Here is a 27,798-nt window from a genome sequence, read left to right as displayed (position 1 = left end):
GGGCCGGCCGTCGCCGGGCCGCTCCCCCCGAGGTGTGACCGCGGCGGCGGCGCTGATTGGGCGCGGGGCGCGCGGCTTTGTGACGCCGCCCGGCTTCAGCGCGAGGGCAGCGCCCCCTGCATGTGACGTAGGAGCGACGCTCGGATCCGGCCCGGGAGACAGCGGCGGCGGCAGCGGCGGCCGCGTCCGGCGGCAGCGGTGAGTGCGGGAGGCGGCACCGCCCCGCCCGGCCCGCCCGGCCCCGCCGGCCGCGCTGCCCCCTCCCCCGCCCGGCCCCGGCCCGGCCCGGCCCGGCCCGGCCCCCGCCGCGCGGCCGCTGCCGGTCCCTCGGCGCCGCGGCCGCTGCCGGCCCCCGGCGGCTCCCGCAGCCCCGCGGCGCGGCCCGGGGGTGCCGGCGGGCGGCCCCGCTCCCCGCGGCGGCGGGCGGCGGGCGGCGGGCGGCGGCGGCGGCGGCGGCGGGGGGGTGCCGCCGCGGGCCCGGCCGGCCGCGTTCCGGGCGGCCGCCGTTTAACGGCTTTGGAGCGCGGGGTCCGGCCGCGGCGCTCCGCCCTCCCCCGGCCCGGTCCGCCAGGCGACGGCGCGGCCGGCGGCCCCGAGGCGCTGGGGCCCGGCCCCGAGGCGGGCAGGGCTCCGGCCGCCGTGGCGCTGCCCCGGGGAGCCCGGCGGGCCCTGGGCCGCCGGTGCTGCGGAGGTCGCTCGGTTCCCCGGGCCGCCGCGCTTCCCTCAGCCCGTGGGAGCGGCGCTGGGGGCCAGGGGAGAGACGTGTGCGTGGCCCGAGGGGAAGGCAGGGGACTGCCGGCGCGGAAGGAGCTCTGCGGGCGGACTGACGTTTTTCTTCTTTCCTTTTTTTCTCCTTTTAATGATTGCAGCAAGCGCTAACAGCACAAGCCCCTGTCATTTCCTAAGGAAACTTCAAGTGACGCGTTCCGCTTCCAGCGCCCTCCTATATCCCTAACTAGGCAGTGAAATCCTCTCGTGTGTGCGTCTGTGGTTCGGGCAGAACTCCTCCGACACGATGGGGACTGTGCCCTGAGGTCTGGTAAGACTGGGCTGTCGCCATGACGGAGCCCCACAGGGTTCAGTTCACCACTCTCCACGGCCCGCTGAGCTCCAGTTTCTTGAAAAAGCCTCGCAAAGAGGATGCAGAGCATCCCCAGGACTCTGAACCGGCAGCAGCAGCAGTTCGAATCACACTAACTCTCTTCGAGCCGGATCACAAGCGTTGCCCAGAATTTTTCTACCCAGACCTTCTGAAGAGTAGTCGAGGCAAAACAAAAGGTAGTTCTTCAGGAGAAAAGGTAAGCGTCTTCTTTTGGCCTGTGGCAGAGCATATGTCTTGTCTGAAAATTTCAAGGACTTCTACAGTATGACTTTTTTAATAGTTATGAGAGTTGGTTGTGTGTTATCTGCGAGGCACTGGGAGGTGAAACAATTAGTCAACGGTCAAACGTCAAGCTGGTAGGAGAGCTGGGATTAAAATCCAGGGTGTTTGATGGCTGGATATGTGTTCTTGCTGCCAGGGCACACTGTCTTACTGCTTTGTCTCCCCTGAAGTTTCACATCAAGTAGGTGATGTGTTCTTGGCAGAGTTTGGCACGTGTTGTCGAGTAATGCTGATTCAGTTTGAAATTGCCTGATCTAAAGTGTTTCTTTGTATCTGGCTTGCTAGCAAGTACAGATTTCTTCCAAACAGTATCAAAAAAGAGACCTTTTATGTTTATTCTACAGTGGGTGTCTGTATGTTTTGGGGGATGTCCATCTACTGCATGTGAAGACTTCCACCTTAGGGCTTGGTATCTGTTCCTATTTGATGCATATGGTGCTTTCAGGTGTTGTCTGACAATTCTGCTTGCCTGTTGAAAGAATTTTTTCAGGATACGATGGTGTGCCAACTTACGTAGCATCTGAATTTTATATAAAGTTTTTTTTTTCCCCCCGATGAAAAAGTAATTAGAAAAGAATGCTATTTTTTCACTCTGTGACGTGGAAGAGCTCTGGTGTCCTGGCGCAGCACCATTGCCACTGCTGCTTATGACATCGGGGTGATGATGCTTGAGAAGATTGGTGGGATTCTAGTCAGTTTTCTGCTGCCCTTTAGAACTGTTTTACAGTCAGTCAGTTGACAATCTCGTGGTGCTCTTTTGAGTGAGTCAGGAGCAGCAGAGACAGGTACAGAACTAGCTGAGAGAGCAGCCCCCAAACCTAGAGCCTATGGTGAGCAATAAATGCTTGTGTGCATGTCCCCAGAGCAGCCAGGAGTTGTTGCAGAAATGATATGCAGTAAAGAAGAGGGTAAGAGCAAGTTCTTTTGACTTCTAGCTGCCGAAGAGCATTCATGTGAAGGGAAGAGCTGCTGGGGGAGGGAAGGGTTGTGCCCCAGATTTGTTCATCAGCTGTTGGACAGCAGTTATAAAAAGAGGAAGGACTTAAGCAGTACCTGGAGGCTGATAACAGGGTACTGTCTCACCATCTTCTTGTTCTCTTCTGTGAGAGCATGACTGGAGTTAAGAGAGTATACCACTCATTACTCTTCTCTTTTTCAACCTTTTTGTATGCTTGTTTCTGGCTGACTTATTCTGAGAATACCACCACTCTTGGAATACCATAATAAGGGCTGATTGTCTGAGGTTCTGCCTGGATGTTCTAGCCATGGATTTAATGCATGTGGAATAGGTTTTTGTGGCACTGTGACAGGATTGATTCTGATGGTTTTGTCTCTATTTGTTTCTATAGAGGAAAGAGCCTGCTGATCCCTTCAACGATGAAGAAAAGGAAAGGCATAAAGTGGAGGCTCTTGCTAGGAAGTTTGAAGAAAAATATGTATGTTTTTCTTCTATATATTTTGTTGTTCCTTAGAATGAATAATGTTGCTCAGCTCTTCAACAGTAGTACTTGAATAGAAATTAAAGGTCATTAGCTCCAATGTTCCTATTCTCGTGCAATCTTTTATCTTGGCTGGAAGGTGCTGTTTTCTATGTTCTTTTTCTGTCTCAGGGCTGTGGTATACTAAAATAGTCCAGATACATTCTTAAATCAGATGACAATCTGATTAAAGTGGATTTCAATCTCACTTGTAGTAGCAAATGGCATTAATGTAATGAATTTAATATATGAAATTTAATCTTTTAAGCAAAAATAAATTTCTGGCTCTTGCAGTTGTGGCACAATATAATCTGTTAAGTGTCTAAGTATGGTGCTCTGGTAACTCTACTACCCTTAAGACAGTTATGAGCTTAGTAGTGTGAGAGAAGTTTATCCGATTTCTTACCCATTTCCTTGCTGTTCTTCCTCTTATTTTACTTCTATAGATGGCAACAAAACTATATTTTATTTTTTACAACTGGTACTTTTGGATCTGTGAATTGCTGAATCGTCTCGCCATATGAATTTGACCTATTGGGCATCTTAATGCACTGTGTATATATTTGATGCACGTAATACAGAGTTTGTACTGCCTTTATGGCAGTTACGGAAGGGCAGTCTATCTCTGCCCTGGCAGAAAGTTTTAAGGGGTGCAGACTTGGTTCAACATAAGGTTTGCTGGTATGAAAGCTAACCTGTCAAAAAGATTTTCTGTTAGGTCAACATTTTGTTTCATGTGTCTGCACCATTTTTGGTTCCATATGACAAGGCCTAAAACTGGATTTACTGTATCATTAGATTACAGTGTGAAATGAGTTAATGCTTATTTAGTTCTAGTGCTCCTTGGAAAAAGAACTCATTTTCTTGTCTATACTGGAGAGAATGTGTCCTGTGTCAGGGCTATTCCTGTGCTAATTAGAAATGAAAGATGAGCAATCATCAATCTTTTATTGCTTAGGGTGGCAAGAGACGTAGAAAGGACCGTATTCAGGACTTGATTGATATGGGGTATGGATACGACGAATCTGACTCCTTCATTGATAATTCTGAAGCAGTGAGTACTTGGGCAGGTGCAAGGGTGGTTAAACTCAGGTGCCTGGGGGGACTGAACTGGCGCCTGGGGAGAACGTTAGCTCAGTACAAGCAAGGAACGTGCCAGGGCTGGGTAATGAGACATCCTGGGGCAACTGTATGACAGAAGAATGCTAGTTAGCAGATGTGTCCACAGCCCAATCTATTCTTGGGAGGTGCAAGTCCCATTCCCTTCTCCAAGTAGCTCAAATACAGAATAAAATAACAAAACACACAATGTCAATAGATTGTTCTTTTTTATTACCAGTATGATGAGCTTGTTCCAGCTTCTCTAACTACGAAGTATGGAGGGTTTTACATCAACTCAGGAACACTGCAGTTTCGGCAAGCATCTGATGATGAAGATGACTACATTAAAGAGAAAAAGAAGAAAACTCCCAAGGTCAGCAAGCCAGCTTTCTAGGAGTATTCCCTGTATTAGAGCTTGGTGGGTTTACTGCATGAGAAGAATATTGAAATACAAAAGAGAAGGATTTGTGAGTTGCTGTGGATGGAATAAAGAGGGGGGATGTACAATCTTGTAAATGTGTTCTTCAAAACCCATTCTATCCCTGTATTTGATAGCAAAATGAAGCTTTTCTAGCACATGTGAGACTATTGGTGGTGTTCCCTGGTTCCTAGAGTAGAAATAAGGGCAGCCTCTTGTCATCCTGAAGAGCTGTTTTGCATTACTGGGATGCCAAGAAACATTAAAGGGTTTTTTCTGTTTCTCATCTGAGGTGTGCTGGAGAGGGAAGACTGTTGGGAAGCTAGTGCTTCTGTTCTGTGGTAATAAGTCTTTGGAGAAAGCCACATTTTCATAAAGCTAAAGTGACATGATTAGAAGGAGAGACAGTAGGATCACTTAATGTTCCTTCACCTTTACTGATAGGATCTTCTCTAGTGTAAAAGCTGAGTGCGCTGGTGAAATGTTGAAGACCATATGTGCCAGACCTGTGGTGGTACATGTATGCAGTTTGGGTTAATATGGCCTTTAGGGAATGGGTTGTTCTCAGATTATTGGTGAAGGACCCAAAGTGGCTCTGGGGGTGCTGCTCCAATTCCAAGATCAGGGGACACTTTGATTCTGACTTGATTTTAATTCCCACCAGAAGCGGAAGTTGAAAGATGGTGGTGAAAAAATGAAGAAGAAGAAGAAAGATGATTCTTATGACAAGGAAAAGAAATCCAAAAAGTCCAAGTTCCCAAAAGCTGGGTAAGGAGGAATAGGGGGAGGCTTGCTGCCTGCCACCTTGCTTCAAGGCTACAGGTGGCATTTGTTGGAGTGGAGGGTTGCTTCGGTGCATGCTGCATAAACACCAACAGATAAACTGTCAGTGCTTCAAGGGAAAAAAACAAAGGCTCATGATTTGGAAAAGAGCACAGCTGCCCAGCAAGAGTGTCAGAGCAGGGAGGGATGCAGGTGCCTGAAATGCTTTTATTGTTTGCAGTCCTGTTTAGGCAGTAAGGGTGGGAACAGATACAGGACAGTGTTAAGAGAGAGGTAGTGAATACTGGGAGGAAGTTGGGGAGGGAAAGGCAAGAAGGAAGGGCACGAACTCAGAGCCATAAGTGTCTGGCTAGCAGAGAAAAAGAAGTTGGAAGGCCATGGCCATCAGGAGCAGAAAGGAAAGTTGCGTGTTGCTGCCATCCTTCACCAATGGTTTGTACTCCTGCCCAAAATGGTTCTTGGATGAGTGCTCAACTTTTGCAGTTTCTCTCCTTTTGTGCCGTAAATGTGAGTGGTTATTCTCTCTCCAGGAGTCTTGTTTTTCCATTGGTCTGTACTCACTTTGGTCTGCTTGGCCTCTTTGTTTTGATTTCTGTATCTGCTGCGTTTGTCTCTCTTGCTGCATTTTTCTCCTGTGTTTCTCCTCCTTCCTGTAACTATTCTTTTGGATTTCCTTTTTCTTGCATGCCTCTGCTTTCTGGCAGCATCAGACCTGCATGTCTGACATGGTGCAACCAGTGTGTGATTCCTCAGTAGTGAATAAGGAAAGGGATTTTGCTGTGCTGGCTCCAACAGAGGCAAGAAGTATCAAGTATGATCAGCTGCTATCACACTAACTCTCTCTTGCTTCAGTTCCTCTGCATTGACTGTTTTTGCGTTTCCAGTTCTTCCTTTGTACAATAATGCAAATGATTAAGTAAGAGCATAACTTGGTGGAGAGGGTTTAAGGTACGTTACCTCTGTGGAGTGAGAGAGGAGTCCTACACCAAAGTAAGTTCTGTACTGAGGCAGTCCTTTCCCTGGTGTGAGTGGTTCTGCAGGTGATGAACCTCTTACAGGAATCTTTCCCCTTCCCCTCAATTTCAAATTGCACAGCTGAGAAGAGCTTTACCTTATGGTCCCTAGGACAGAGGGTCACAGATGGGGAGAGAATTACTATGTAGAGGGAAGCTACACTAGATGCCTTAAAATGGAATCCATGGCCTCAAAACAATTGTGAAGTTGATTTGAGAGGCAGGAGCATGCAGAACAGCAGTTTCATGTGTATCCTCAAGTCATGCTCATTTCTGACAGACTGGTAATGTTTCCTCTGCTACAGTAATATGTGCTTGAGGGCAGTTACGTTAAACATCATAATTCTTTCCATTTGCCAACTACTGTTTCACAGACAATAGTTATTAAATCTGGCATAGGAGTTAAGAGACAAATGCATTTTTAAAGCCTGATGGATTATGGAAAAAGAACTGAAATTCTTAAGTATGATTAAGACTGGATGGAAGAACACCTGACAGATAAGTTGCTAAAAAAGGGAGATGTTACTAGATGAATGAAAATGCTCTGTGTCATGTGGGGCATGTGGTACTTTAGCTGAAGTTTCAGGGCTTTCAGTCTTATTCTTACCTCTTAGCTATGGCCTGGAGAGGCAGTAGGTTAAATTTCCTGGTATAATGGGTTAAGGGGTTAAGGTTTTCCAGAGGATTGGTGCATATGGATGAAGTGAACTGGGATGAAGATATCCTCTTCTCTTCTCCTTGGTCTTGTTTTATTTCTTTCTCAATTCTCTTTCCTCCTCCATTCTTTGTTTACAGCTTTACAGCATTAAATGCAAGTAAGGAGAAGAAGAAAAAGAAATACTCTGGAGCTCTTAGTGTCAAGGAGATGCTGAAGAAGTTTCAGAAGGAGAAGGAAGCTCAGAAGAAAAGAGATGAAGAGCCAAAGGTGGTGACTCCTTCACCAGCAGAACCTCCAGCCCCGAGGGAGGTGGAGACGATGTCTGACCCATTGCTCTCGCTCTTTGGTCAGGCCAGTGATAATGACCTGCTTCAGGCAGCTACTGCTATGGACTCATTAACTGATCTAGACTTGGAGAGGCTCCTCAGTGAATCCCCAGAGGGGAGTCCCTTTAATGATGTGGAAGATGGGAGTGATCCTCTTGGGGTGGGCTTAGAGCAGGATTTCAAGCAGCCACCGTCCCTCCCAGAAGGACTGCCAGCCCCTTTGGAGAAACGCATCAAAGAACTGACTCAGGTATGGCAGGTGGGAGGCAGCAAGACTGTGTGGTTACCAGAGGAGGGGAAGCTTTGCTGGGTTCATGTGTGGCTCGGGACAGAGCATGCTGCAGTGGGGGAGTTTCTCACTGCCGAGTGGGACCCCAGTTTTATATTGCCCTGTTTTCTGTCATGGCCGAGTCACTTTCTTGAATACTCTGATGTCACAGTGGAAAGTGCTGGTCCTTGGCCATGAACGTAACACTTGCGAGTTCAACTGTCAGTGTGGTTTCTTTACCTCTGTTAGCAAAGTATGGGCCTGATGCAACAGGTAATTTCCAAAGTCAATTTGACATGAATGGACTTAAAATATGTACTAGAGAGGCTGGGGTCCAAGTTCCACTGTAATAGCTTTGGTGTGTTACAGTGACCAGGAAAACATCTGTGAAGTAGCACGCAGCATTCTGTATGTAAAATGGGTAGGTGTACCTGAAAAGGGTTACCTGTTCTACAGCGTGAGAAGGTGTGAAGAGCCCTATAGGCTGGGCTTGAGGTTTTGTTAGAACTGTTTGCACTTTGTGCGTAGATGGAGATCTTCCATGAAGCATGGGTACAGTTTGGCAGCACCCAATTGGAGCTACATTGTTGCCACTTTGAGTTCCTTTCCCATCTTTCATGTCTCAGTGTTGTGGTACTGCTTAGGGAGTGGGATATATTAATTTTTAGAAGGAAAGACTTTCCACTAGCAACTGCTCCTGCAACTGGACTTCTATGGGACTTGCCCATCTTCTCCAAAAGGCTGTGGCCCAGTTTGGGAACCACTGTTGTGGAGGAGCGGGAGTTAGGTGCTGGTCAAGGAGCCCTCTCCTGGCATGTCAAAGAAGTACACTTTCAGATTTGCTATGGGGTCTCTCTGACCTTCTCTGATGGGCTATCACCATTGGCCTGTCAACAGATGCTGAGATGTTTTGGTCCTGCTACTAGTGTTGCATTTAAACATTGAATTTATGCCCTAAACAGTGCTCTTATACCTCTGCACTGGGGTGTATTCCGCCTTCTGGGGCAGGAGGTCATCTTAGAGCACTTGTTACTTAAGCATCTGTTACTTAATAACTCCTGGTACTAAAGATAAGCTTCTATTAAAGATAACTGTATCCTGCTGAGAAATCTGAAATGTGTATAGTGGTGGTGAGCAGATGGAAGAGAAGCAGGAATTGAAGTATTGGCACAGCTAAGTGTGTCTGATAAAAAGAATGCTGTTCATACTGTTAATGGATAACACTGAAAAAGCTGCCTCTAAACTATATCTGAGTTAGAGCTGAGTATTACAGAGGCTCCCTTGATAGCACGTTAATCATTATACTGCTGTGAGATAGTGTAAGAGCAGATTACCCCCAGATTTTCCTGCTCAGATTTTTCTGCTGCTGTTTCTTGTTGCTGGACAGTCTACCTTAGAATAAGAAATCAAGTAGGAAAAGCAAGATTCAACAAACTGAAACCCCTGGGTCGGTCAGGATTTGGGGACATGAACTCCATTGCAGGTGGGAATGGAAAGGTGCCATACTTCTGTCTGAGAACCAGATATCTCCCATCCCAGCAGGTAGGAGAATCCCATGGGTTAAATGGAGCCTGAGGCATTTCCTTTTGTGCTTGAACTAATGTGATTTTTAACCCTCTCCTTCCGTCATGTTGAAGATTCTCTTTAGTATTGAATCTTCTCTTTTGATACCACCAGGTGTGTATGACCTGTAGCAGACAGAGATCACTTTGGGAATGTACACTTTCTGGGCATAAATTCATCTCTTACCAGTCTGAACCTTGAAACCTTAAGTTAGGGGATTTCAAAATAATGCCCTGGTCTCCTTTCCCATGCAAGGACTCACTAACTTGATGTGGTGCCTTGTGGTTAATCCTACTTTTGCTTGAGTCAGTTCTGCGCCACTCAGCAGAGACTGTAAAAGCTCCTCGGCAGTCTTCTGCTTTCTCATTCAACTTTTGGAATTATTTTCCCACTGGACATATTTTTCATGCGTGTGATTTTTTTGGGCAGAGCGCTGTGTGCTGCAGGCATAGTTTAGGAAGCTTCCTGATTTTTCAGTTTCCACAGTGTTGATAGGAAATAACATATCCCCTATGGCTACTATTTTTTCTGCTGGTTTCTTAGCTTAGTGTCTAGATTGGTCTAGAAGGCCTGGTGGTAAGTATCCCTGACCTTCATTAAGCATAACTAGGATGATCTTTCCTGTTCCAGGGGCAAGCTCTATGCTCACATTACTCAATCTAACAGCTCTAGTGTGAAACTAAATCCATGTCTTAGAACTGTCCCTTCTTCTTGTGGGAATTATGCCAAGCGAGCCAGTTTCCAAAAAGCTGTCTCCTTTGCCCCAGGAGATGGAGTGTGTCTGGATAGGAGAATCCAGAATCTGAGGGGTTCATGGGCAGATCATGGTCTTATGAGTTCAAAAGGCCGTGTTGGACTTGAAATGAGGGAGCTGTAAGAGGAAAGGGCATAGGCAAGGCAGGGTTGCAGTTTGCAATTCACATTTTGGCCTTTTTCTGCCAGTCCCTTGGTTCAGAAGATGACTTTGCTCCTCCTCTTCTTGAGACTTTCTGTAGAGTGGGGAATTCCAGATAGCTTCCTGTGAGTTTGGTGATAGTGTTGGATGGAACAAAAAGAGACAGGTTTGGACCTGCTGCCAAGAGAGTGGCTCCAGTTCCAGACTTCATGGTGCTTCCTTTGCCTAGAAGAAGAGAGAAACATTAAAGCAGGAGAATAATTGGAAACCTTTCAGCTTGATGGTATTTGATGTGGTTAATGTGGACTAATTTAGGGACTTTTGAGCATTTGTGCATTTTTTGTTCCCAGGGTATCTTCCCATGTGTGTGATGCTTCCGGCTGGACTGTCCCCTAGCAACATATATCTGGCCTCCTTTGCTTCCCTTTGTCTCCCCTCCTCTTTCAGATGTGCAGCATCCAGTGCCTCTGTTCCAGTGACAGCAGGAGCTCGGTGCACTACTTATGTAGGGCTTCACTATGCCCTTCAGTTACTTATTGAAAAAATCCTCTGATCCCTGTCACTTGAAAGCCTTTCTCATTTAAATAGGTACACTGCCTTTAAAAAAAGTGACAGGAACAGTGGGATGGGGTCTGACTGCAAGGGTTGCAGAGCACCGTAGAATTCATCTGTCCTTCATTGGAATCAAACACAGCAAACCCTCCAAGTGAGAAGCTGGTAAATTCATCCCAGGGCACATATCAAACAGGGCTCAAGCTAGTGTCCCAGTGTCTGTCTTCAGCTGTTGAAGAGGTGGTTAGCATCAGTGAGCCAAGCTCAACCCTTCCCCAGCTTGCTGACAGTTTGGTCTTTGAATTGCCAGGTGACAATTTGGGCAGTCCTATCCACCTTCCGGCACAAGCGGTGAGCTCTAACTCCGTCAGGGGACTGCAGCATTTAGCCCATCTGCAGCATGTGGGGTAGCAGGGGCAGAACTAGGTGGGGTGAAACTGCACCTTGTTTTACAGTCTTTCTGAAGTGGTTTGAAAACCATTTGATTACTTGTGCCTGTCTGTAACTGTAAGTGAATGGATGACTTGTGCTATTTTCCAGGCTGCCAGAGCTGCAGAAGGAGAAGGCAAACAGAGATTCTTCACTCAGGATATCAACAACATCATACTGGAGTAAGTGCCACCAGGAAAGAGGAGTGGGACTAATGTGGGGAAAAAAGAATATCATACAGAGCATTTTTTTTTTTTTTTGATAAATTCAGCAGCAGGTTTAGCAGGAGTTGTGTGGATCTGCATGAGCAGATCTCCACACACAACATGGCTAGGATAACATGAATGTCTCCTAGAAATGACTTTCTGTTGAAATGTGATATATACTTGAGGTAGGAGAAGGTTGGAGGGGATGTATCCAGGCTTCCTGTTTTCAAGATAACACTTGATACTGTATACTTAAATTTGATCATTTGGCCTGTGACTGTAGCTTAATATAAGAACAGTAAATCTCTTCCTGTCAGAGATGCCAGGCATGTTCTTTGCTATTTAAGTTATATGCTACATTGAATATTTTGTCACGCGGATAGGGCTGCTGTGTTCAGTTCCCAGCTTGCTGCTGGTTTTCTGTGTAAACTGGAGGAACTCCATTATTGCTCAGTATTTTTGAGTCCTCCGTCTCCAAAATGCCAGTGTTGCTTCATGCAGCTGTTGATAATGGCATCATTCTTCTTCAAGTGTTTGGAGAAGGCTGATAAATGCATGCAGCTTTGTGATCATCCTAGAGTAATACTTACACAGAGGCTTTAATTTTATTAAGGTTTATGAAGGCACTTGAAGGGAATTGCTGAAAGGAAGTTTAGGCGTCTGTTTCCCACTCCTTTCAAGTGTTGATTACTACTTTTTAACATTCCAGCGCTGACTGCACAAACAGTCCAGTCCCAATCTTTTTTTAAGCTAGTAACTATAACTAGTTTCAGAAGTGATTTAAATGGATCTATGTGACTTTGCGCTAAAATCAGTTAGGGGTGTTTACGCGTGTATTGCCACTGAGATGTGGTTTTAAAAAGCTAGTCTCTTAAGTCATATATAACTGTGTAGACAGGTTTGGCACACACTAACCTCTGTTGTCTACTGGGATCTGTAATCTACTGTAATCTACACTGGGAAGTAAGTTCAGGCCCAAGGACTAACATTTTATTCTATATTATCCTGAATTAGACTGCAGTAGCATCTGACATAAGCAGTATATATTTCTCTCATGTCATTGTCTGACACTCCTGCACCTCAGCTGCCAGGAAGAAATGCAGAATAAATGAGACTGCTGAAATACTTTTGTTGCTTTTCAGGATGCTCTGACACTAGAATGAAAGGCACGGATTGGGCTTGAGTCCATTGATTCTGAAATCTAATGAACCTTTGTGTAATTTGACTTGTGCTTTCTCCCTCTTCTCCCTGCATCCAACTCCCCAGGTGTCAGAATTGCATTTATATTGCTTAGAGAATCCATGTCAGATCCCTGGTCAATGTTCTGTCTGTCTTGTTCCTCAGCATAGAGCTGCAGACCCGAGAGCTGAACAGCCAGATCCGGTCAGGGGTGTATGCCCACCTGGCTGCCTTCTTTCCTTGCAGTAAGGACACTCTGGTCAAACGTGCCCGTAAGCTTTATCTCTATGAACAGGTGAGTGAATTTGACAGTACAGCCCCATCTCGTTTGCTTGTTACCTCTGATCTCCAGAGCACAATTGCTTTCTACATTATGCACTGTTGTCCTTCACTGAGCATGAGCCATCCACCCCAGCAGTGTGGATTCAGAACTGACCAGGTCTCTGACCTGCCAGATTTGGGGTCTCTTGGCTGGAACATGCCATGTGGAACCTTGTTCTTTCTGTGATGCACTCTAGGGTGGCCGATTGAAGGAGCCTCTACAGAAGCTAAAAGACGCCATTGGTAGGGCCATGCCAGAGCAGATGGCTAAGTACCAGGAGGAATGCCAAGCCCATACTCAGGCCAAATTTGCCAAGTAAGCTCATTATTTGCTCATTATGCATCTATAGCTCCTCTCAGTAGGTTCCATATGAGCTGTAGGGTGCTCTCATGAAGTTTCCTTCCTATTTCTGTCCTGTATTTGAGAATTGATGACAGGCATTAATTGGCCTAATTAAGGTGTATGTGTTCTTTGTACTATCTGTGGTGATGCCAGCTACTGCAGCACCGATGGGACCAGAACTTTCTGCCCAAGCCTGCCCAGAACATGGCAGTCTAAGATCAGTCAGGCTAGATCAGTCCTGTGGTCTCTCTTGTGCATTGTCAGATATGCAACAGTAGTCGGTACTAGGGGCAAGAAATTTCTTAACATTGAGCACTTAGATCAGCTTGCACACTAGAGCAAGAGATTCAGGCCCCTCTTCCAAACCATGCGTTATCTTCAATTATTGAGACCTCTGAACAGTCTTATTTAGAGATATTTTATCCTGTCTTTGAATCTGGCTAAGTGATTATGGCACCTTTCCAGGACAAAGACTTCCACATTATTTCCATCTCCCTTTTAGGATGCTGGAGGAGGAAAAGGACAAAGAGCAGCGAGATCGAGTTTGCTCTGATGATGATGACGACGAAGAAAAGGGAGGCAAGCGGATTATGGGACCTCGAAAGAAATTTCAGTGGAATGATGAAATCAGGTTTGCACGGTTTAGATTTTAAGTGAACTGTGACTTGTCTTATTCTATGCAGTTGGATGTGAAGCATTCAAATGTTTGTATCTTGTTTTCAGAGCAGGACTGATTATTTGTCCTAACAGGCAACTTGAAGGTTTGTGGCAGACTGCACTGTTTGTGGAAGACACTACTGCATTTATTAAAGCTGAATCTTAAATACATTCCAAAATTAACCTGGTTTCAGGCACGGGCCTGCTCTGAGGAATGTGATAAGAAGCCTCAGTGTGCAGAGGCCAAAAGAGAGTGACAGTTCTTTGGGAAAAGAAGGAACTCATCTGAATTCTGAGATCCTACAGACTAGACTCTTAACAGGACCAGAGTTCTGGTTGTGAAAACAGTTAAAGGTAATGGGAATTGTTGCCCCTGACACCCAGGCATCTGACAAAGAACAGAAGGCTGAGTGAAGGGGAGAGTGAGAAAGGATAAAATGAGAATAAATCATGCTGTCTTTTTCATCTTATTCGGTAACAAAGTGGGGTGCTGCTACATGGATGGCTGATTCATTTAGAATAAAGAAAGCTTTACTTCCTGCAGGATCTCATTGCCTCTCAGCACAAATTGTTGCGGAGAGGTTCAATTCTGTGGTTGTTAATGAGGCTTGTAATTCTGGCACTGGTTTACCACCTCTGCTGTTTCAGGATATTGGTACGGGAAGGGGTAATAAGGCTTTTCTCCCCTAGTGCATCTATGTGTGCGCATGTGCACTCGCACACACACAGAAATGTGCCTTTCCCCTCCTCTTTCTTATGAAGACAGTGTAGGGTTGATTTTATTAGAAAGGTGTTTGGAATGTCTGGACTTGGAATCCTGGGCTTGGCTGGTTATGGTCTGATCCAGAGTAATTATGCAGAGCCAGGCATGTCTTAGCATATTCATCCTGCCCTGGATAAACAGAATGACCTTCATCTGGGGAAAGCTGATCTGAGTAACTATATTTGAAATCTTCCTATTCTTCAGGGAGCTGCTTTGCCACTTGGTGAAGATTAAATTGGATGGCTATGAGCTTGAAAAGAATAAGGCTCAGTCTCTGGAGGATTATGTGAAGACCTTCCTAGATGCAGAGGTGAAGCCCCTCTGGCCAAAAGGCTGGATGCAGGCCAGGTGAGCAAGAATCATGTTGTACTCCAGGGATTCCTTATCATAAGGGACCTCGGAAGGTCATTAGTCCTACCCCCCATTCAAAGTATAGCTAGCTTTAAAGTTAGATCAGCTTGCTCAGGGCCTTGTCCAGCTGAGTTTTGAAAATCTCCCAAGGATGGCGGTTCCCACAGCATCTCTGGGCCCCTGTTCCAGTACTTAATCACTCTTCATAAGATCTTTTCCACATTTCCAATGAGAATTTCTCTTGCTGCAACTTGTGACTGTTCCCTCTTGCCTTTTACTGTGCATCTCTGAGAAAAGTCCGGTTTCATCTTCTTCATGACTACACGCACGCACGCGCGCACACACACACACACACACACACACACACACTTCAGATAGTGGAAGACTGCCTTTAGATCCCTCCTTGGCCTTCTCATTTTCCAGGCTAAACAAACCCAGTTCCCACAGCTTCTCCATGTATGTCATGTGTCCCTGCTCCCTAGCCATCTTAGTGGCCCTCCTATGGACTATCTCCAGTTTGTCAACATCTCTCTTCTATCGTGGGGCCGGGCCCTGGAACTGGACGCTGTTTCCACAAGTGACCTCACAAGTGCTGAACAGAGGGGGATAAGCATTTGACCTGCTGGCTACGCTCTTGCTAATGCCTCCTCATAATATGATTAGCTTTCAGCAGCACCCTTGTAATAGTGGCTCGTGTTCAACTTGTCCACCAGGACCCCCAGGTCCTTTCCTGCAAGGCTGCTACCTAGCCAGTTAGTCCCAGCCTGTGTCGTTGCATGGGATTAGTCCATCCCAGCTGCAGGACTTTGCATTTGTCTTTGTTGAACTTCACAAGGATTTTGTTAGCCCATTCCTCTAGCCTGTAAAGGTGTCTGTGAATGGCAGCCCTGCCCTCCAGTGTATACCCCTGTTCTCATGTCATCCACAAACTTGCTGAGAGTGCAGTCTAGGCTGTTAATGAAGATGTTAAGTAGTCTTGGCCTCAGTATTGACCTTTGATAGATGCCACTGGAAGTGGGTTACAAGTTAGAACTGGGATTGCAGTGAGGCTGACTGGCCTGTAGTTTCTGGAAAGCTTGTTACAAAGGATCTTTTCAGATACTTAGGAAGTCTTCCCTAGTATTCCCAAAATAGTATAGTATTCCCTATATTCCCTATTTCCTATAGTATTCCCAAAAGAAAGCAAAACAGAAAGATTTAGGGACCTAGGGACTAGCACAAAACATGTTATAGAGTCAACAGAATAAGTAGGAATTGGGCCTAGTTTTCTTTATGTCATCCTGTGTCTTCACTGCTCTTTCATGCCCTCCATCCTCCATGCCATTGAGCTGACAATTGCAGAGAGCCATGCAAATTGCAGAGAGTCGTTCTGCTAGGACTGTCACCAGCTTCTGGCCTGCTTTGTTTTGCTCAATAGTTTTAAAGAAAGGACACCTGTATAGTCCTACTGCTGGAATCTGTATCTCTTCGCGTTTAATGAGCTGGACAACACTATCTTCTTTTCTCTGCTGAATTTGGTGTTTGGGATTCGTGGGGAATAAAGGAAGAAGTAGGCTTCAGTTTGTAAGGGCAATAAGTGTGAGCAGGAAAATACAGATCCATTTGGAAAATGCATGACCATTTATTGCAGTTGCATGTGCACATGAAATACAATAATGTGCATGGCTGTAATGAGCTGATCAGTATGTGAGCTGAATGATGGAATTAGGAAATCGGTGCAGATTCCTTCTTAGTTAATGACAATACTACCAGCTTGGGGGTCCCCGCTTATGAATTTTTAAAAACTCTTTCCTTGAATAACAGAAAAGTGTTTTCTTTTTCCCCTATTTGTAGGTGAAACTGTTCTTAAGCATACAGACATTCCCTTAAGAATCTCACTGAATGTAGGAGAGCCTTACAGCAAAGTTAACTAGTGAATGACTGAAGAAAATTGGTTTTCCTGGTTGCTTCCCAATGGCTAAAGGACAATGGTTTCTCCTCCTGGGACTTTGTGGTCAAAAGACAGAGGGTATGCTGACAGCCACACAGAAGGGGAGGGGAGAGATTGGCAACACTAGGAAAATTAGAAACGATTTTGTGGACAGGTCAGCTTGGTTCACTGTCAGCAAGAGCACAGAAGTTCATCTTTAAGAGGAGCTTGAAGATTGTCAGACTGGCAACTTTGTGTATGTGTTCAGAGACGCCCTGCCATGATCGTTTTCTTGGTTAGCACTAAAAGGCAATTAACAACATATGGTTAAAATAAGCTGGCTTACTAAAAGAAAAAGGATGACAAAAGTCTTTGTCTCAAAAATTCAGTATGGTAGTAGCAGAAGGAAAGCATATTCAATGTGCCAGTATTGATGGTGTATTTATGAGCTTTTCTTCCTGACAGCTAAGAAAGCGGCTGATGGGTGGCAGCTCTTCTAGCTGAAATAGTGTTTGTGTGAGATGCTGGTTTACGTAGGCTCAGTAGTGCAGGATTTTGGATAAAGCTCTATTGGTTGCAGTTAGACAAGTGTTACAGAAATGGTTGTGCTGATTTAAGAAGTCACCTCAACTGTTTGCAGAGGACACAAAGGCAACAGAGACATGCAAAGCCTGAAGGCTCCTCATCTGTATTACTCTACTGCTGTATTTGAGGCAGGGGAAGGTAACTTTTCTCCCTTGAAGTTGGTGAAGAGCTCTTGGATGATCTGCTAGCCTTGCTGTGGCAGCAGTAACACCCAGCTTGAATGACTGTACTGCTTCTCCAGTTGGCTGTCAGCTTTTTAAGCTGGCAGAGCTTTTTTCTTAGTTATTGTCCAGCAACTGCCTTAATGGCCTCTCCAGCGCCTCCAAGCATAGCTCCCCAGAGAGGGAATTGAATGGGGGAGTTCAAGAGGATTTTCCTGGAAAAGGGATGAATATGTTTCCTCTCTCTGTGGTTTTAATTTCACTAAGTCCCCTGCTGTACTGTGCAGCTCTTTCTCCAGTGATCCCAGCTGCTCTACTGGGTCTTGCTGGATATCACTTCTCATTGCTCTCTTCCCTTCTTAGGACACTGTTTAAGGAGAGCAGGCGTGTACATGGACACCTCACATCAGTCCTGTGAGTATCGCGCAGCATTCCTTTGGAGCGATAACTGGTGAACTCCGTTCCCTGGGGTCTGGGTGGATCATGCAGGAGCACCTGAGCTTGCTTGGCTCCCATCAGATAGTTTGGCGCTGCTTTATTTGGGGAGGTCTAGGGAGAGTAGCTTTTTGTGTGTGACATCTCCCAGCAACAGTCTTACTGAGGTGCCTTGCAGTAGGCTCAGAGATAAGAATAAAATAAGAACCCTGAAGCAAAGTTGCCTCCTGGCATTGTTCAACAGACTGGAGTCAGGCCTCTGTTCTAGTCCCTGGGAGGCAAATCAAGGCAAAATGGAGTGTGGTGCCAGCACTGTGATTATTGCTACCTGTTCAGTCAGTCCTTACTGAATTCTGGATTCCCTCTTTTTTGTTGCCTGGTTAAAGGAGGGGTGTGATGAGCTCAAGCTAGTGAAGGTGGGTAAAACAGGCTTGTGGGTGGCAAATCAGGAGAGCCATTGGAATCCAGCTGGGCAGGTGCTTTAATGCCAAAGAGTCTTGTGGATCTTGCTGGCAGTCTACAGTAGACAGTCATACAGACGTAGGCTGATGTCTGTTTGACAGAGGGTCCTGTTCTTGCCACTGGTTGGATGAGGGGAAGTGCGAGAGCATACGAAAGAGAGTATAGAGCTATCCTTCCCTCAGCCATACAATTCCAGCAGCTCAGGGATGTCTTGAACCAGAGATTGCATCTGACCAAACATAAAGTGGTCTATTTTCTGTGAATCTGGCAGATGCTTTTGTATCCTTGGCTTCTTCTGGGAACCTAAAAAAATTTACAGCTTTTCTCCAATATAGTCTCTGTATCAGTTTCTGTCTGGGTATTGCTATAGTTAGGTCAGCAGTGGGTTCCTGTAGTAGCACCTAGCCCTGCAGCAGGTGCAGGATGTGTCTGTTGAGTGCTTTCACTGCTCTGCTACCATTTCAAAGACTGCTCCGCTCCCTAATTCATTCCCCTGTGTGGGAGTTGGGGCTTCCTAGAGCAGCAACAAATGTCATACAGTTTTGAATCCTAGCAACCTGAGATGCTGCCTCTGTTCCCTTGGTTCTTTGCAAAAGACTCGGTGGATCATCATTAACAGGGCCCAAGTGTGCTCCTTAATTGGATGCTTCCCTGAGGGCATTAAGTGAGCCCATGTTTCTTTTGTCTCCTTTCAAACAGGGCAAAGAAGAAGGTTATCGCCCCCACTAAGGTGAAAGTGAAGGTGAGTTCTTTTGTTTTCTGGTTCTCATGGTTGACATATTCCAAAAGTCAAGAGACTGCCTTCTTAGAGCCTATATTTGAGCCCCCTATACATTAGATACAGGAGGTTGTTCCCTGAAATGGCCCTGATAACATGTACAGGGCTTGAGAGCTGCTAGAATAGCAGCTAAAATCAATGGCATTGGCTGCAGTGCTGTATAGCAGCAGTACCAGCTGGGAGGGATGGAGGTACCATCAAGCACAGATCATGCCCACTGCACCTCTCCTCCCCACACGAGGAACCTTTCATTCCCTTTTCAGCAAGAAACCCTGCCTCTATTCTGACTCTGCCTTTTGTTGTGGTTTTGTTCCAGGAATCTTCCTGTAAATCAGATAAAAAGATCCCACTTTCTGTTCCTTCGATGCACTCAAGCAGCACCTTAGCTCTGTCATCAGAGCCCCAGGGAGGAGCTGTGGGCATCAGCGCCCAGACCAGAGAACTCTTGTCCCTTGGGACAGCCCAAGCAGCCAGCAGCACTGGCACTCCCGCTACCTTCATGGATGACTCTTTGGATGAGGACTTAATTCATAATCCCACCTCTTCACTTGAAGCAGTCTCTAAAGAACTGGCTGTGCTGAACAGCAGAGCAGGGGGAAGCCCTGACTTTACACTTCCTGGACCTCCAAAAGCTCCATCAGAGAAGATCCCAACTCTTGCATCCTCAGAGGAGAAGAAGACATTTCCAAAGCCCAACCCTTCCCCTACACCACCTCCTGCTGGTTCCCTCCAGTCTCCTCTAAATTTCCTGGCTGAGCAGGCACTGGCATTGGGTCAGTCCTCTCAAGACAAAAAGACAGAGAGTTCAAATTATAAAGAGCTCTCCTGCCAAGCCTCCCCCAGCAAAATCCTTCCTGATGCACACCAATCTAAACAGAAACACCATGGCCTGCTCCGACCTAGCCATGGGCCTCAGACCTCCACCCCAGTGCCAGGTGCTCAGGTGAAGGTCTTTCACTCAAGCAGCCAGCCACAGAAAACTTTCACATCCCCGGCTCCATTTGTCAAACTGCAAAACCCCAAGTCCTCTTCCCCACTGCCCCAGCGCTCCCTCCTCCAGCAGGTCAAGTCATCAACCAAAGCTCAGAGCTTCCATTCCTCTGCTTCACCAGGCAGCACCCCAACCTCCAGCAGCTCCCACAAGAGCCCAGGCTCATCTTCGTCATCTCTTAGCTACACAGGAAAGCACTCAAGTGGCTCTAGCTCTTCAGGACAATCTTACAAATCCCCCTTCATTTCTGGCTCCCTCTCCAAGCATGGGGCCTCTTCCAGCAGCTCCTCATCTGGAGCTTCTGCAAACCAGGGCTGCTCCTCTGGTAGCTTGCTGCCCGGTGTGCAGACCCCGTCCTCGGGCCAGGCATCCAGCCGCTCATCCCCAGGCTCCTCGGTGAAGAAGACACCCGTTTCCCAGAAGCTGACTCTGGTAGCCCCGCCCGGTGGTTCAAACGGAGATTCTAGCGGGGGGACTCAAGGGGTGGCCAAATTACTGACCTCCTCCCTAAAGCCAGCTGTTGTTAGCAGCGCTGCATCTTCTACCTCTGTGCCGGTAAGCAGGAATATGCTGGCCTAACCTAATGCTTTGAGAACACATGGCACTGTTTCAGGCAGTCTCCTAACTTGTTAAGATGTGCTGTAAAGTCATAACTTCAAAAGAAGTTCCTGAATTTCTTGAATGACTGTCTGAATCCTGCTTGCACAGGCTATGAAGATGTGGTTGCCAGGGGTTTGCACTCCAGAATTCAAGCTTTCATTTTCAGTTTAGTGTAACAAATAAGCAAAATATTGCAATTTCGGGGTAGTCTATGTAGTCTTCTTGGCCTGACTTTGTGAGTTGTGGGGACAATAGTGCTCCCATTTGGGTCTAGCGGAAGTACAATGAGACAAATTGCCATGAATATTAAAATCATTGCATAAACTGAAATTGTAATTACCAGTTTGTTTTTAATCAGGTCTGCAAACTTGGCCTTATTTAAATTTTCCCAAGTTATTTTAGTATTACTGACACTTTTTTTTACTACTGATTGACTGAATAAATAACCCTAGATATTGTGCTGTAAACGCCAAATGCCTGTCCAGCTTTCCTGCGTGGTTGTTCTTTGCCACTTTCTGTTGCTCCTCAATCACTCCTGTAACTGAAAGGAGTGATGTTTAGAACTGAGCTCAGTGCCACACTGCAAAATACAGGATCTGAAAATTCAGTGGGATTTAATGTCTCGTGAAGAACTCCTTGGTTACCTATACAGACTTGTATTATTCAGTCATTGCATTTAATGATACAGGAGCTTTATTTTTCATCCATAACAAAAAATTAATTATTCTTAATGCTGTCGTATTAATTACTTGGCAGCTGCTCATATTTGCCTTCTTTTGTGGCAGTCAGAAAGATCTCAGAGAGAATCACTGGGCAATTAAATGCATATATTTAAATGAGCCTGAATACTATACGTTGCTCAGCCTCTCGACCCTATATGTTACTGAGATAGCTGAAAAGCATTCAGCAATGAAGTCGATCTCTAAGCAAATAACATTCTTGGGTAGAGGGGTATACCAAGCCTTGATGCCTTGAGTTGTCAGCAATGATATGCTGCTGGGAGTTAGAAAGACACTTCCTTCCTGGAAATCATAGGGCATGCTTAGGCTTTTCTTCTGTCTTTTGGAGGCTAAGTTCTAGAGTAAGGGAGTGACGGGGTCAGATCCAGTACAGTCACATTTAGAAGAATCCAGTGGCTGGATGGTCACTGTCCTGGGCATCGCCTGTTGGCCAGCAGCTGGCAGCTCTTGGGCCCTGGCTGGGGGAGGGTGCTTCTTGCATGGCAGAAGTCTTGAGCTCTTCATGTTTTGCAGTTCCTTGTTAAGTATGAATGATGAAATGCCATGGCTTTCTCACCCCTGACTGACCTTTTCTCTTGCCTTTCAGAAAGGAACTAGTGGAGCTGTGCTGCTAACAAGTTCTTCCTCCTTAAGTGTACTGTCTCCATCCTACAAGTCCAGCAATCCAAAGCTGCCAGCTGCTCTGAGCTCCACCCCTTTAGGTATTATCTCCCCTATTCATTCCTTCCCTCTTCATGTCATCTCCTTCAGTTCAGACTCCTCCCCGAAAGCAGGAGTATCAAAGGATGCAATAGTTACGGGACCTGCCCCAGGAACTTTCCACCATGGTCTTGGCCACAGTGAGTGCCCTCCCAGTCATGCATGTGCATGTTACTTGTGCCTGTGCTGTCAAATAACAAGAACACCATTGCTCTGCTGTGTTAACCCATTGCAGACAAACTCATCTCTCTTGCTGTTGCTTCATGCTGTAGTTTGTGCATTTGTATCTCTAGCAATTCCATTTGGAGAACCTTGGGCACATCCTTATAGCTGTCCTAGAAGTCCCAAGAGCTGGAGGCTAAGCTATAAGCTCTAACTGCTGCAGCTCCTCTGCTTGTTTCTGTCTTCAATGTGTATTTGTTCTTTTTTTCCTCTCCTTTCTTTGTTTTTCTCTCTAGGTCTTCTAGCTGGCTTGCACTCCAGCCCCCACCATGCAGCGCCACTCCCACATTCTGCCCTGTCCACTCATTTACCGCAAAGTTTGCCAGGTAACTTGTCAGACAGTCTTGTTTGTCTTCTGCGTTGTGAGTCATCTTGTACCTCGGCAGATGCTTATTTAAGGGGTGAAAGCAAAGTTGTTTTCCACATTGGCTGGTGCAGTCCTTGCTAAAAACTCCAGCCTCCTTAAGATACAAAGCTAGGTGCTTAGCCCTTTGCGTCCTTTTCTATTTAGTTAGCTAGTGCAAGCTTGTTCAGCTGTGGAATGATGAGCCGTCAGTGCTTATAGCAAGTGTTGGTTCCTGGAGGTACTTGGCTTTGCTGTTTGTATCATACCAAAGAATTATTCTAGGGTTAAAGCTGTGCGTGTTTATGTACAGTCTGCTAGCACTGCCTAGGATTGAGCGTTCTGGCTTTTGGAGTTTTGTCACTGGTGACCTACATAAAATGTGTCAGACCAGAATGTCTTGCATCTGTGCACTGAGCTAATTGCCTGCATTTCCCTCACAACAGGTTTGTAGTGTGAATGGAAACTGCTTTACTTGATGTTGACAATGTGATGATTTTGCAGTTAAGCCTGTTCCTGCCTCAGTTTGATGCCTGCAGACCTAATGCACAAGACGAGAGATTTCTGAAGAACACCCTCTCTGCTCATAATGGAGTCCTGTGCTTGCTGTGGCTTGGTGGGCTCTGAGTGTGTGGAAATATGGTAGCACTATGGAGAAAGGAAAGAAGTGAGGGGGTCCATGCAGCATTCAGGAAATTGAATGCGAGTGTACAGGATTGGGCTCATCTGCAGTTGCTTACCCCAGGGTAGTTGCTGCAGCTATTTCTGCTTTCTTCAAGTATCCCTTGTCTCTTCAGTGCAGTTCAATGCTACTGTCCTAGCACCTGCTCCTGTAGTGATTCTCTTACTGGGCAACATGTGTGATTTGGGAGTGGATGTGCTAGCTTAATTTTATGGCACTGAGGCTATTAGTAGATATGCGGATAAGCTGCTGGAGTTAATCTGGCCTCCCAGAGCAGTCATGGGGCAAAATGCCCTTGACTGTTGAGGACAGTGCTTATTTGCTGAAGGAAGAAGAGTGCTGTTTACTGGTGAAAATTCAAAGAATTCATCTTCTTTGCGAAGTTTGCCTGAGGCATGTTGTTACATCTCTTCAATGTGATGGAGCAGAAGAAGAGGCTACTGGCAGCAATCACTGGAGTGAAAGACCTTTCCTTGATCTACAGGGAAGAGTAGAAGGCCTTCTGCTTTAAGCTGGATTTGTAAATTTACAATTACAGGAGAGTGAGATGTTTTATTTCTGGTTGAACAAGGGTTGTGAAATGTATTCTGTGACACTGAGGAGGAGTTCTCTGTCTCATTGTCTGAGGGAATTTAGAGTGGTGACTTCACTGCGGCCTATAGAAGAAGAATTTTTTTGATGGACTGCTGCTTTTAGACAGACAGGATGTAGTGCCAGAAGCTGAGGGCAGATGAAATGCAACTAGAAATAAGTGACCACTGAAACAGCTTCTACAGGGGCACACTGGATTCTTCCTTACTTGGTCTCTTTTGCATAAAGATTGGAGATTGAGCTCAATGCTGTCATTTCTGAGAATGTTATCAATTGTGCTGTGCCAAAGTAGATACTTATGTGACCACCATGGTCTTAAAATATATTAATTTGTTATTGTGGAATAAACTGTGGCTGGCTGTATAAATAGATGGTCACAGCTGTATTACTCTGTCTGAAAACTGAGTAGACTCCAGTGTGTTGGGAGGTCTCTACAGGTGCAAGGAAATGTTGATGTCTTAAGCAAAAGCGCTTATACCAGCATTCATAGAAAAGCATTTGAGCAAAGAGCATCAGTGTTTGCTTGTGTGTTGTTACTGCTGCATTTGCTGCTGGAGGTGCATGTGTGCTGGTGCCGTGGCAATGGCTCTGCTTGCTTTAGAGAGGGTCCATGCTGGGACTGAGCTCTTGCATGGGGTAAACTGTCCTGATCCTGGAGAAGAAGCTGTTGCTACCCTGCTCAGTGCTTTGTTCATGGTAGTCTGAGACTAGTTTTAGTTGCTCCTGATGACTTCTGCTTCCTTAAACTTTCTCGCTTTTTCTCTCTTCATTGCATTTTCTCTTTTTCCTCCGCATCTGTTCCTTTCCTTTACTTCAGTGGTTAGACTCCTGTGAATCCTGTTGCATCAGTGGGCACCCAAAGCCTTCATTGCAATGGCAAAGGTCCACTAACAGTTTTATGTGAACCCTCCTTTAGATGCTAGGCAGCAAATGCCACAAATTTCTAGTTTCCTAGATGGAACTACGTGGTAGCATAGGCTGCTAGGCTAGCTAACCTCCCAGCAGTCTGAATCTATGCTTTGGTGCTTTTGCTGGGAGACCACAGGAGACCCTCAGTGCTTCCCAAGGCTCTTACCCAGGTGCGAAGGAAGGGCTGTTCCTAATTATTAGATGTCTCTGAAGCGCTTCCTCTTACCCCTGATTCCTTCGTGGCTGAAGGGGAAAGTAGGTTTTTCTGTGCAGAGAAATCTGGCTGCCCCAGCTGCGCACAACTCCACATAGCTGATGCCGAAACCCCTTCCCACTTGGTTTTGATTTCTTTCAGATGCTTCTCAGCTTCATGGCAAAGGGTCCAATGCACAGCAGCGGAAGTTGTGACATCTGCAAGGAGGGGAGCTAGAGCACACATAGGATAAAACCAAGAGGAACAGGTCATGAAGATTGGATACCGGCTGTGTCTTTTTCTCACAAGAACTGGAGAGACTGAACTGCAAAGAGGAGCTCATTGGCGCATTTGCTCAGAGGCTTTCAGAGCAAGGCCTTACGCAAAGGGTCACCTTGAGCCATGCCCTAATGAGAGAAGCATTTGTAGCACTGTTTTATTGCTGCTGCCCTTCACGCATTCCCTGGCACTGGCAAGCGCTAGAACTTGCAGGGAGACTCGGGTGGCTTGGCTTTCTTGCAGAGAGTCCGGTGCTGGTGGATTCCCACCCACCTGTGTCAACATCTGCCAAGTACCTCCAAGTCCAGTTACCTCCTTGGTCTCCCAGTGGAGGGTGTGAAAGGTGCTTCTTTCTGCTTTGGATTTACTTGGATAATTCTAGCACTGCCAGTGCTTTCCGAAGACATTTGACTAACTTTTCAATTGTACTATAAAACTGTGCTACACTTAATTGGAGGACTTAATATTTCCTGTGTGGTCAATCTAACAAGCCACCTGATGTTCCCCTCTGGAGGAGAAGGAAGACTCTTTAGAGAGACATTTCTAGATGCACTCATGAACATCGAGAATTCTACTTCTTTTGTTCTTTGGATTTTTTTTTTCCTCCGAAGGGATGCGTTTTTCCTGCTCAGTTTTATCTTCATTACCATTGAATGCATTGGATCGAATGGGACACTTCTCAGCATGTCACATGTATAGGAAGACATAATTCCAGTGCCTTTTATGGTGGAGCAAGAATGGACTAGTGACACACATTTCAGCCCTATTTTGTGTGCTCCTCAAGTCTTTTTTAATCATTCTGTATTTAAGATGTATTCTGTTTTATTTAATAGAGCTTTTTATGGTTGCACATCAAAAAAAGCTGCACTGTCTGGACTTCAATGGTGTCTTGGTGACTGCGAATACAGTACCAAATCCAGCAAGAGCACCAGTTCTTATCCGAGTTTGTGCAAGCGGGTTCCAGACCTTCCCCTAAAGCCATTTTTTCCTAGGGTCTTTAGTCATGATCTCTTTGGTGGGCAGAGGGAATGATCTAGGTTACCCAAGGTCACTACTACTCAAATGAATTCCAGAGAATAATATTGTTCTCCTGGATGATTTCTGCACTAGAATCATGTGCTTGTCACAGCTGCAGGAATGGGGATCATCTAGAATTGGGGTATCTCATTTTTAATTGTTTAACTCTTAGACCTAAATACTGATCCCTGAGCGTACCCTTTTGATCTGCGCATAGCTAAGGGCAGACTGTGGTTCCAGCTGAGCTTATGGGTTTTGATTTTCCACTCTCCCAGTCTCTCTTCTCTCAGGCCTCTGTAGCCACATCTGAATTATGCAGCAGAAGCACTGATCCACATAGACTTCACTGGTATTCCCAGCAAACACTTGCAGCCTTCCTTCTTGAACTTTGGGGAAGGATGCTGACACTGAGCATACCAGCAAATATTTGCTTTAGTTTTCCCCATTTTTGCTAAGATCCAAGATAGACTGTTTTCAATTTGAGCTGATAAATGATTTCCCAAGATCACTACGTTGTTTGTATTTTTAAACAAATGCAGCTCAGAATTAAAAATTTGTTTACAGAAATACCTAGGTTGTAGCAAAAGAGCCAAAGACAGAACTTACGTTAGTAAAACTAAGCACAGCGGTTATTGATGGACTCTGAGCAGTGGATGTCGCATGGTTCCCGTTGAAGGCCTAATCCTGAGAGGTACTGTGCACCTTCAACTTTCAATGGTAGCTGAAAGAGTGTTTGAACACCTGGCAGGATAGGGACTCTCAGCGAGTGACTTGAGGTACTGGTTCTACTCCCTCTCTTTGCTTTCACTTGAATGCTTCTGCTGGGAAGCACACACGTGCATGGCCAGAGCAGAATGCCCTCATTCTAGGAATTTAGCGAAGCCTCTTGCCTCAGGGAAATGTTTATTCGGTGGAAATTCTGTGGGATATTTTTTTCTTTACATGCTATAATGAGTGAGTGAATGGTATCGAGCAGAGTCGCAGCAAGGCAGAACCACGCAAAGCCCTGACAGCTGATGGGGAGCCAGGAGTCTGGCATCTCTGCCTTGACAAGGCAACTTGCAACACTTCGGTGACAGTGTGGGGAGGCGAGGCTCCCATGGCACTTACGTCGTATGGCAGTTCCTTTTGAGTGTAAGAGCTGCAGTTTACTACTATTATATTTTTTTGTGTGTGTTGGGACTGTCTTGCTGAAGATGGTGGGGGTGGTATGAAAACTGTTAATCTTGTACAGAACAACTGAATAAATTGTTTCAAAGTTTCCAAAATGCTTTTTCCATCTTCTTATCTCTGGTTTCATGATTTTGTTTTCAAGAGTAGCTTTAGCTTGGATGATCATCTCTTGATCATCTGTTTCTTCAGTGATTAATGAATTAATTAGCATTTTCACTAAAGTCCGCTAAATGGTAAGTAAATTATAGCTCTGTTCCTAGACTTTGTGGTTGTAAAATGGCATATTCTTATTCAATGGATGTGCTCCTGCAGACTTTTGAAGCTATATCTGCTGGAAAAAC

General features: G+C 45.8%; 1 protein-coding gene across 4 annotated transcripts; it reads left to right on the top strand.

Annotated features, from left to right (window-relative positions):
• Window positions 1-46: 46 nt before the first annotated feature.
• Window positions 47-27,552, top strand: UBN1 (ubinuclein 1). Of its 4 annotated transcripts, none has more exons than XM_064520462.1 (18): window positions 47-198; window positions 870-1,298; window positions 2,734-2,820; window positions 3,821-3,916; window positions 4,202-4,336; window positions 5,046-5,149; window positions 6,973-7,411; window positions 10,980-11,050; window positions 12,419-12,548; window positions 12,772-12,890; window positions 13,420-13,548; window positions 14,542-14,685; window positions 17,707-17,757; window positions 18,940-18,982; window positions 19,335-20,564; window positions 21,936-22,188; window positions 22,507-22,596; window positions 25,151-27,552. In XM_064520462.1, exons 2-18 carry the CDS (start codon window positions 1,059-1,061, stop codon window positions 25,201-25,203), a joined length of 3,414 nt encoding a protein of 1,137 aa, XP_064376532.1. In that variant the 5' UTR covers window positions 47-198; window positions 870-1,058; the 3' UTR covers window positions 25,204-27,552. The 4 variants fall into 4 exon arrangements, with proteins under 4 accessions (XP_064376532.1, XP_064376533.1, XP_064376534.1 ...); XM_064520463.1 differs by lacking the exon at window positions 25,151-27,552 and adding an exon at window positions 23,060-24,909; XM_064520464.1 differs by lacking the exon at window positions 17,707-17,757.
• The last annotated feature ends 246 nt before the right edge of the window (window positions 27,553-27,798 follow it).

This window comes from Dromaius novaehollandiae, chromosome 14 (genome assembly GCF_036370855.1).
Source record: "Dromaius novaehollandiae isolate bDroNov1 chromosome 14, bDroNov1.hap1, whole genome shotgun sequence".
Classification (NCBI taxonomy): Eukaryota; Metazoa; Chordata; class Aves; order Casuariiformes; family Dromaiidae; genus Dromaius; species Dromaius novaehollandiae.
Note: the sequence above shows the minus strand (reverse complement) of the source record. Positions and strands in the feature narration are given on the sequence as shown.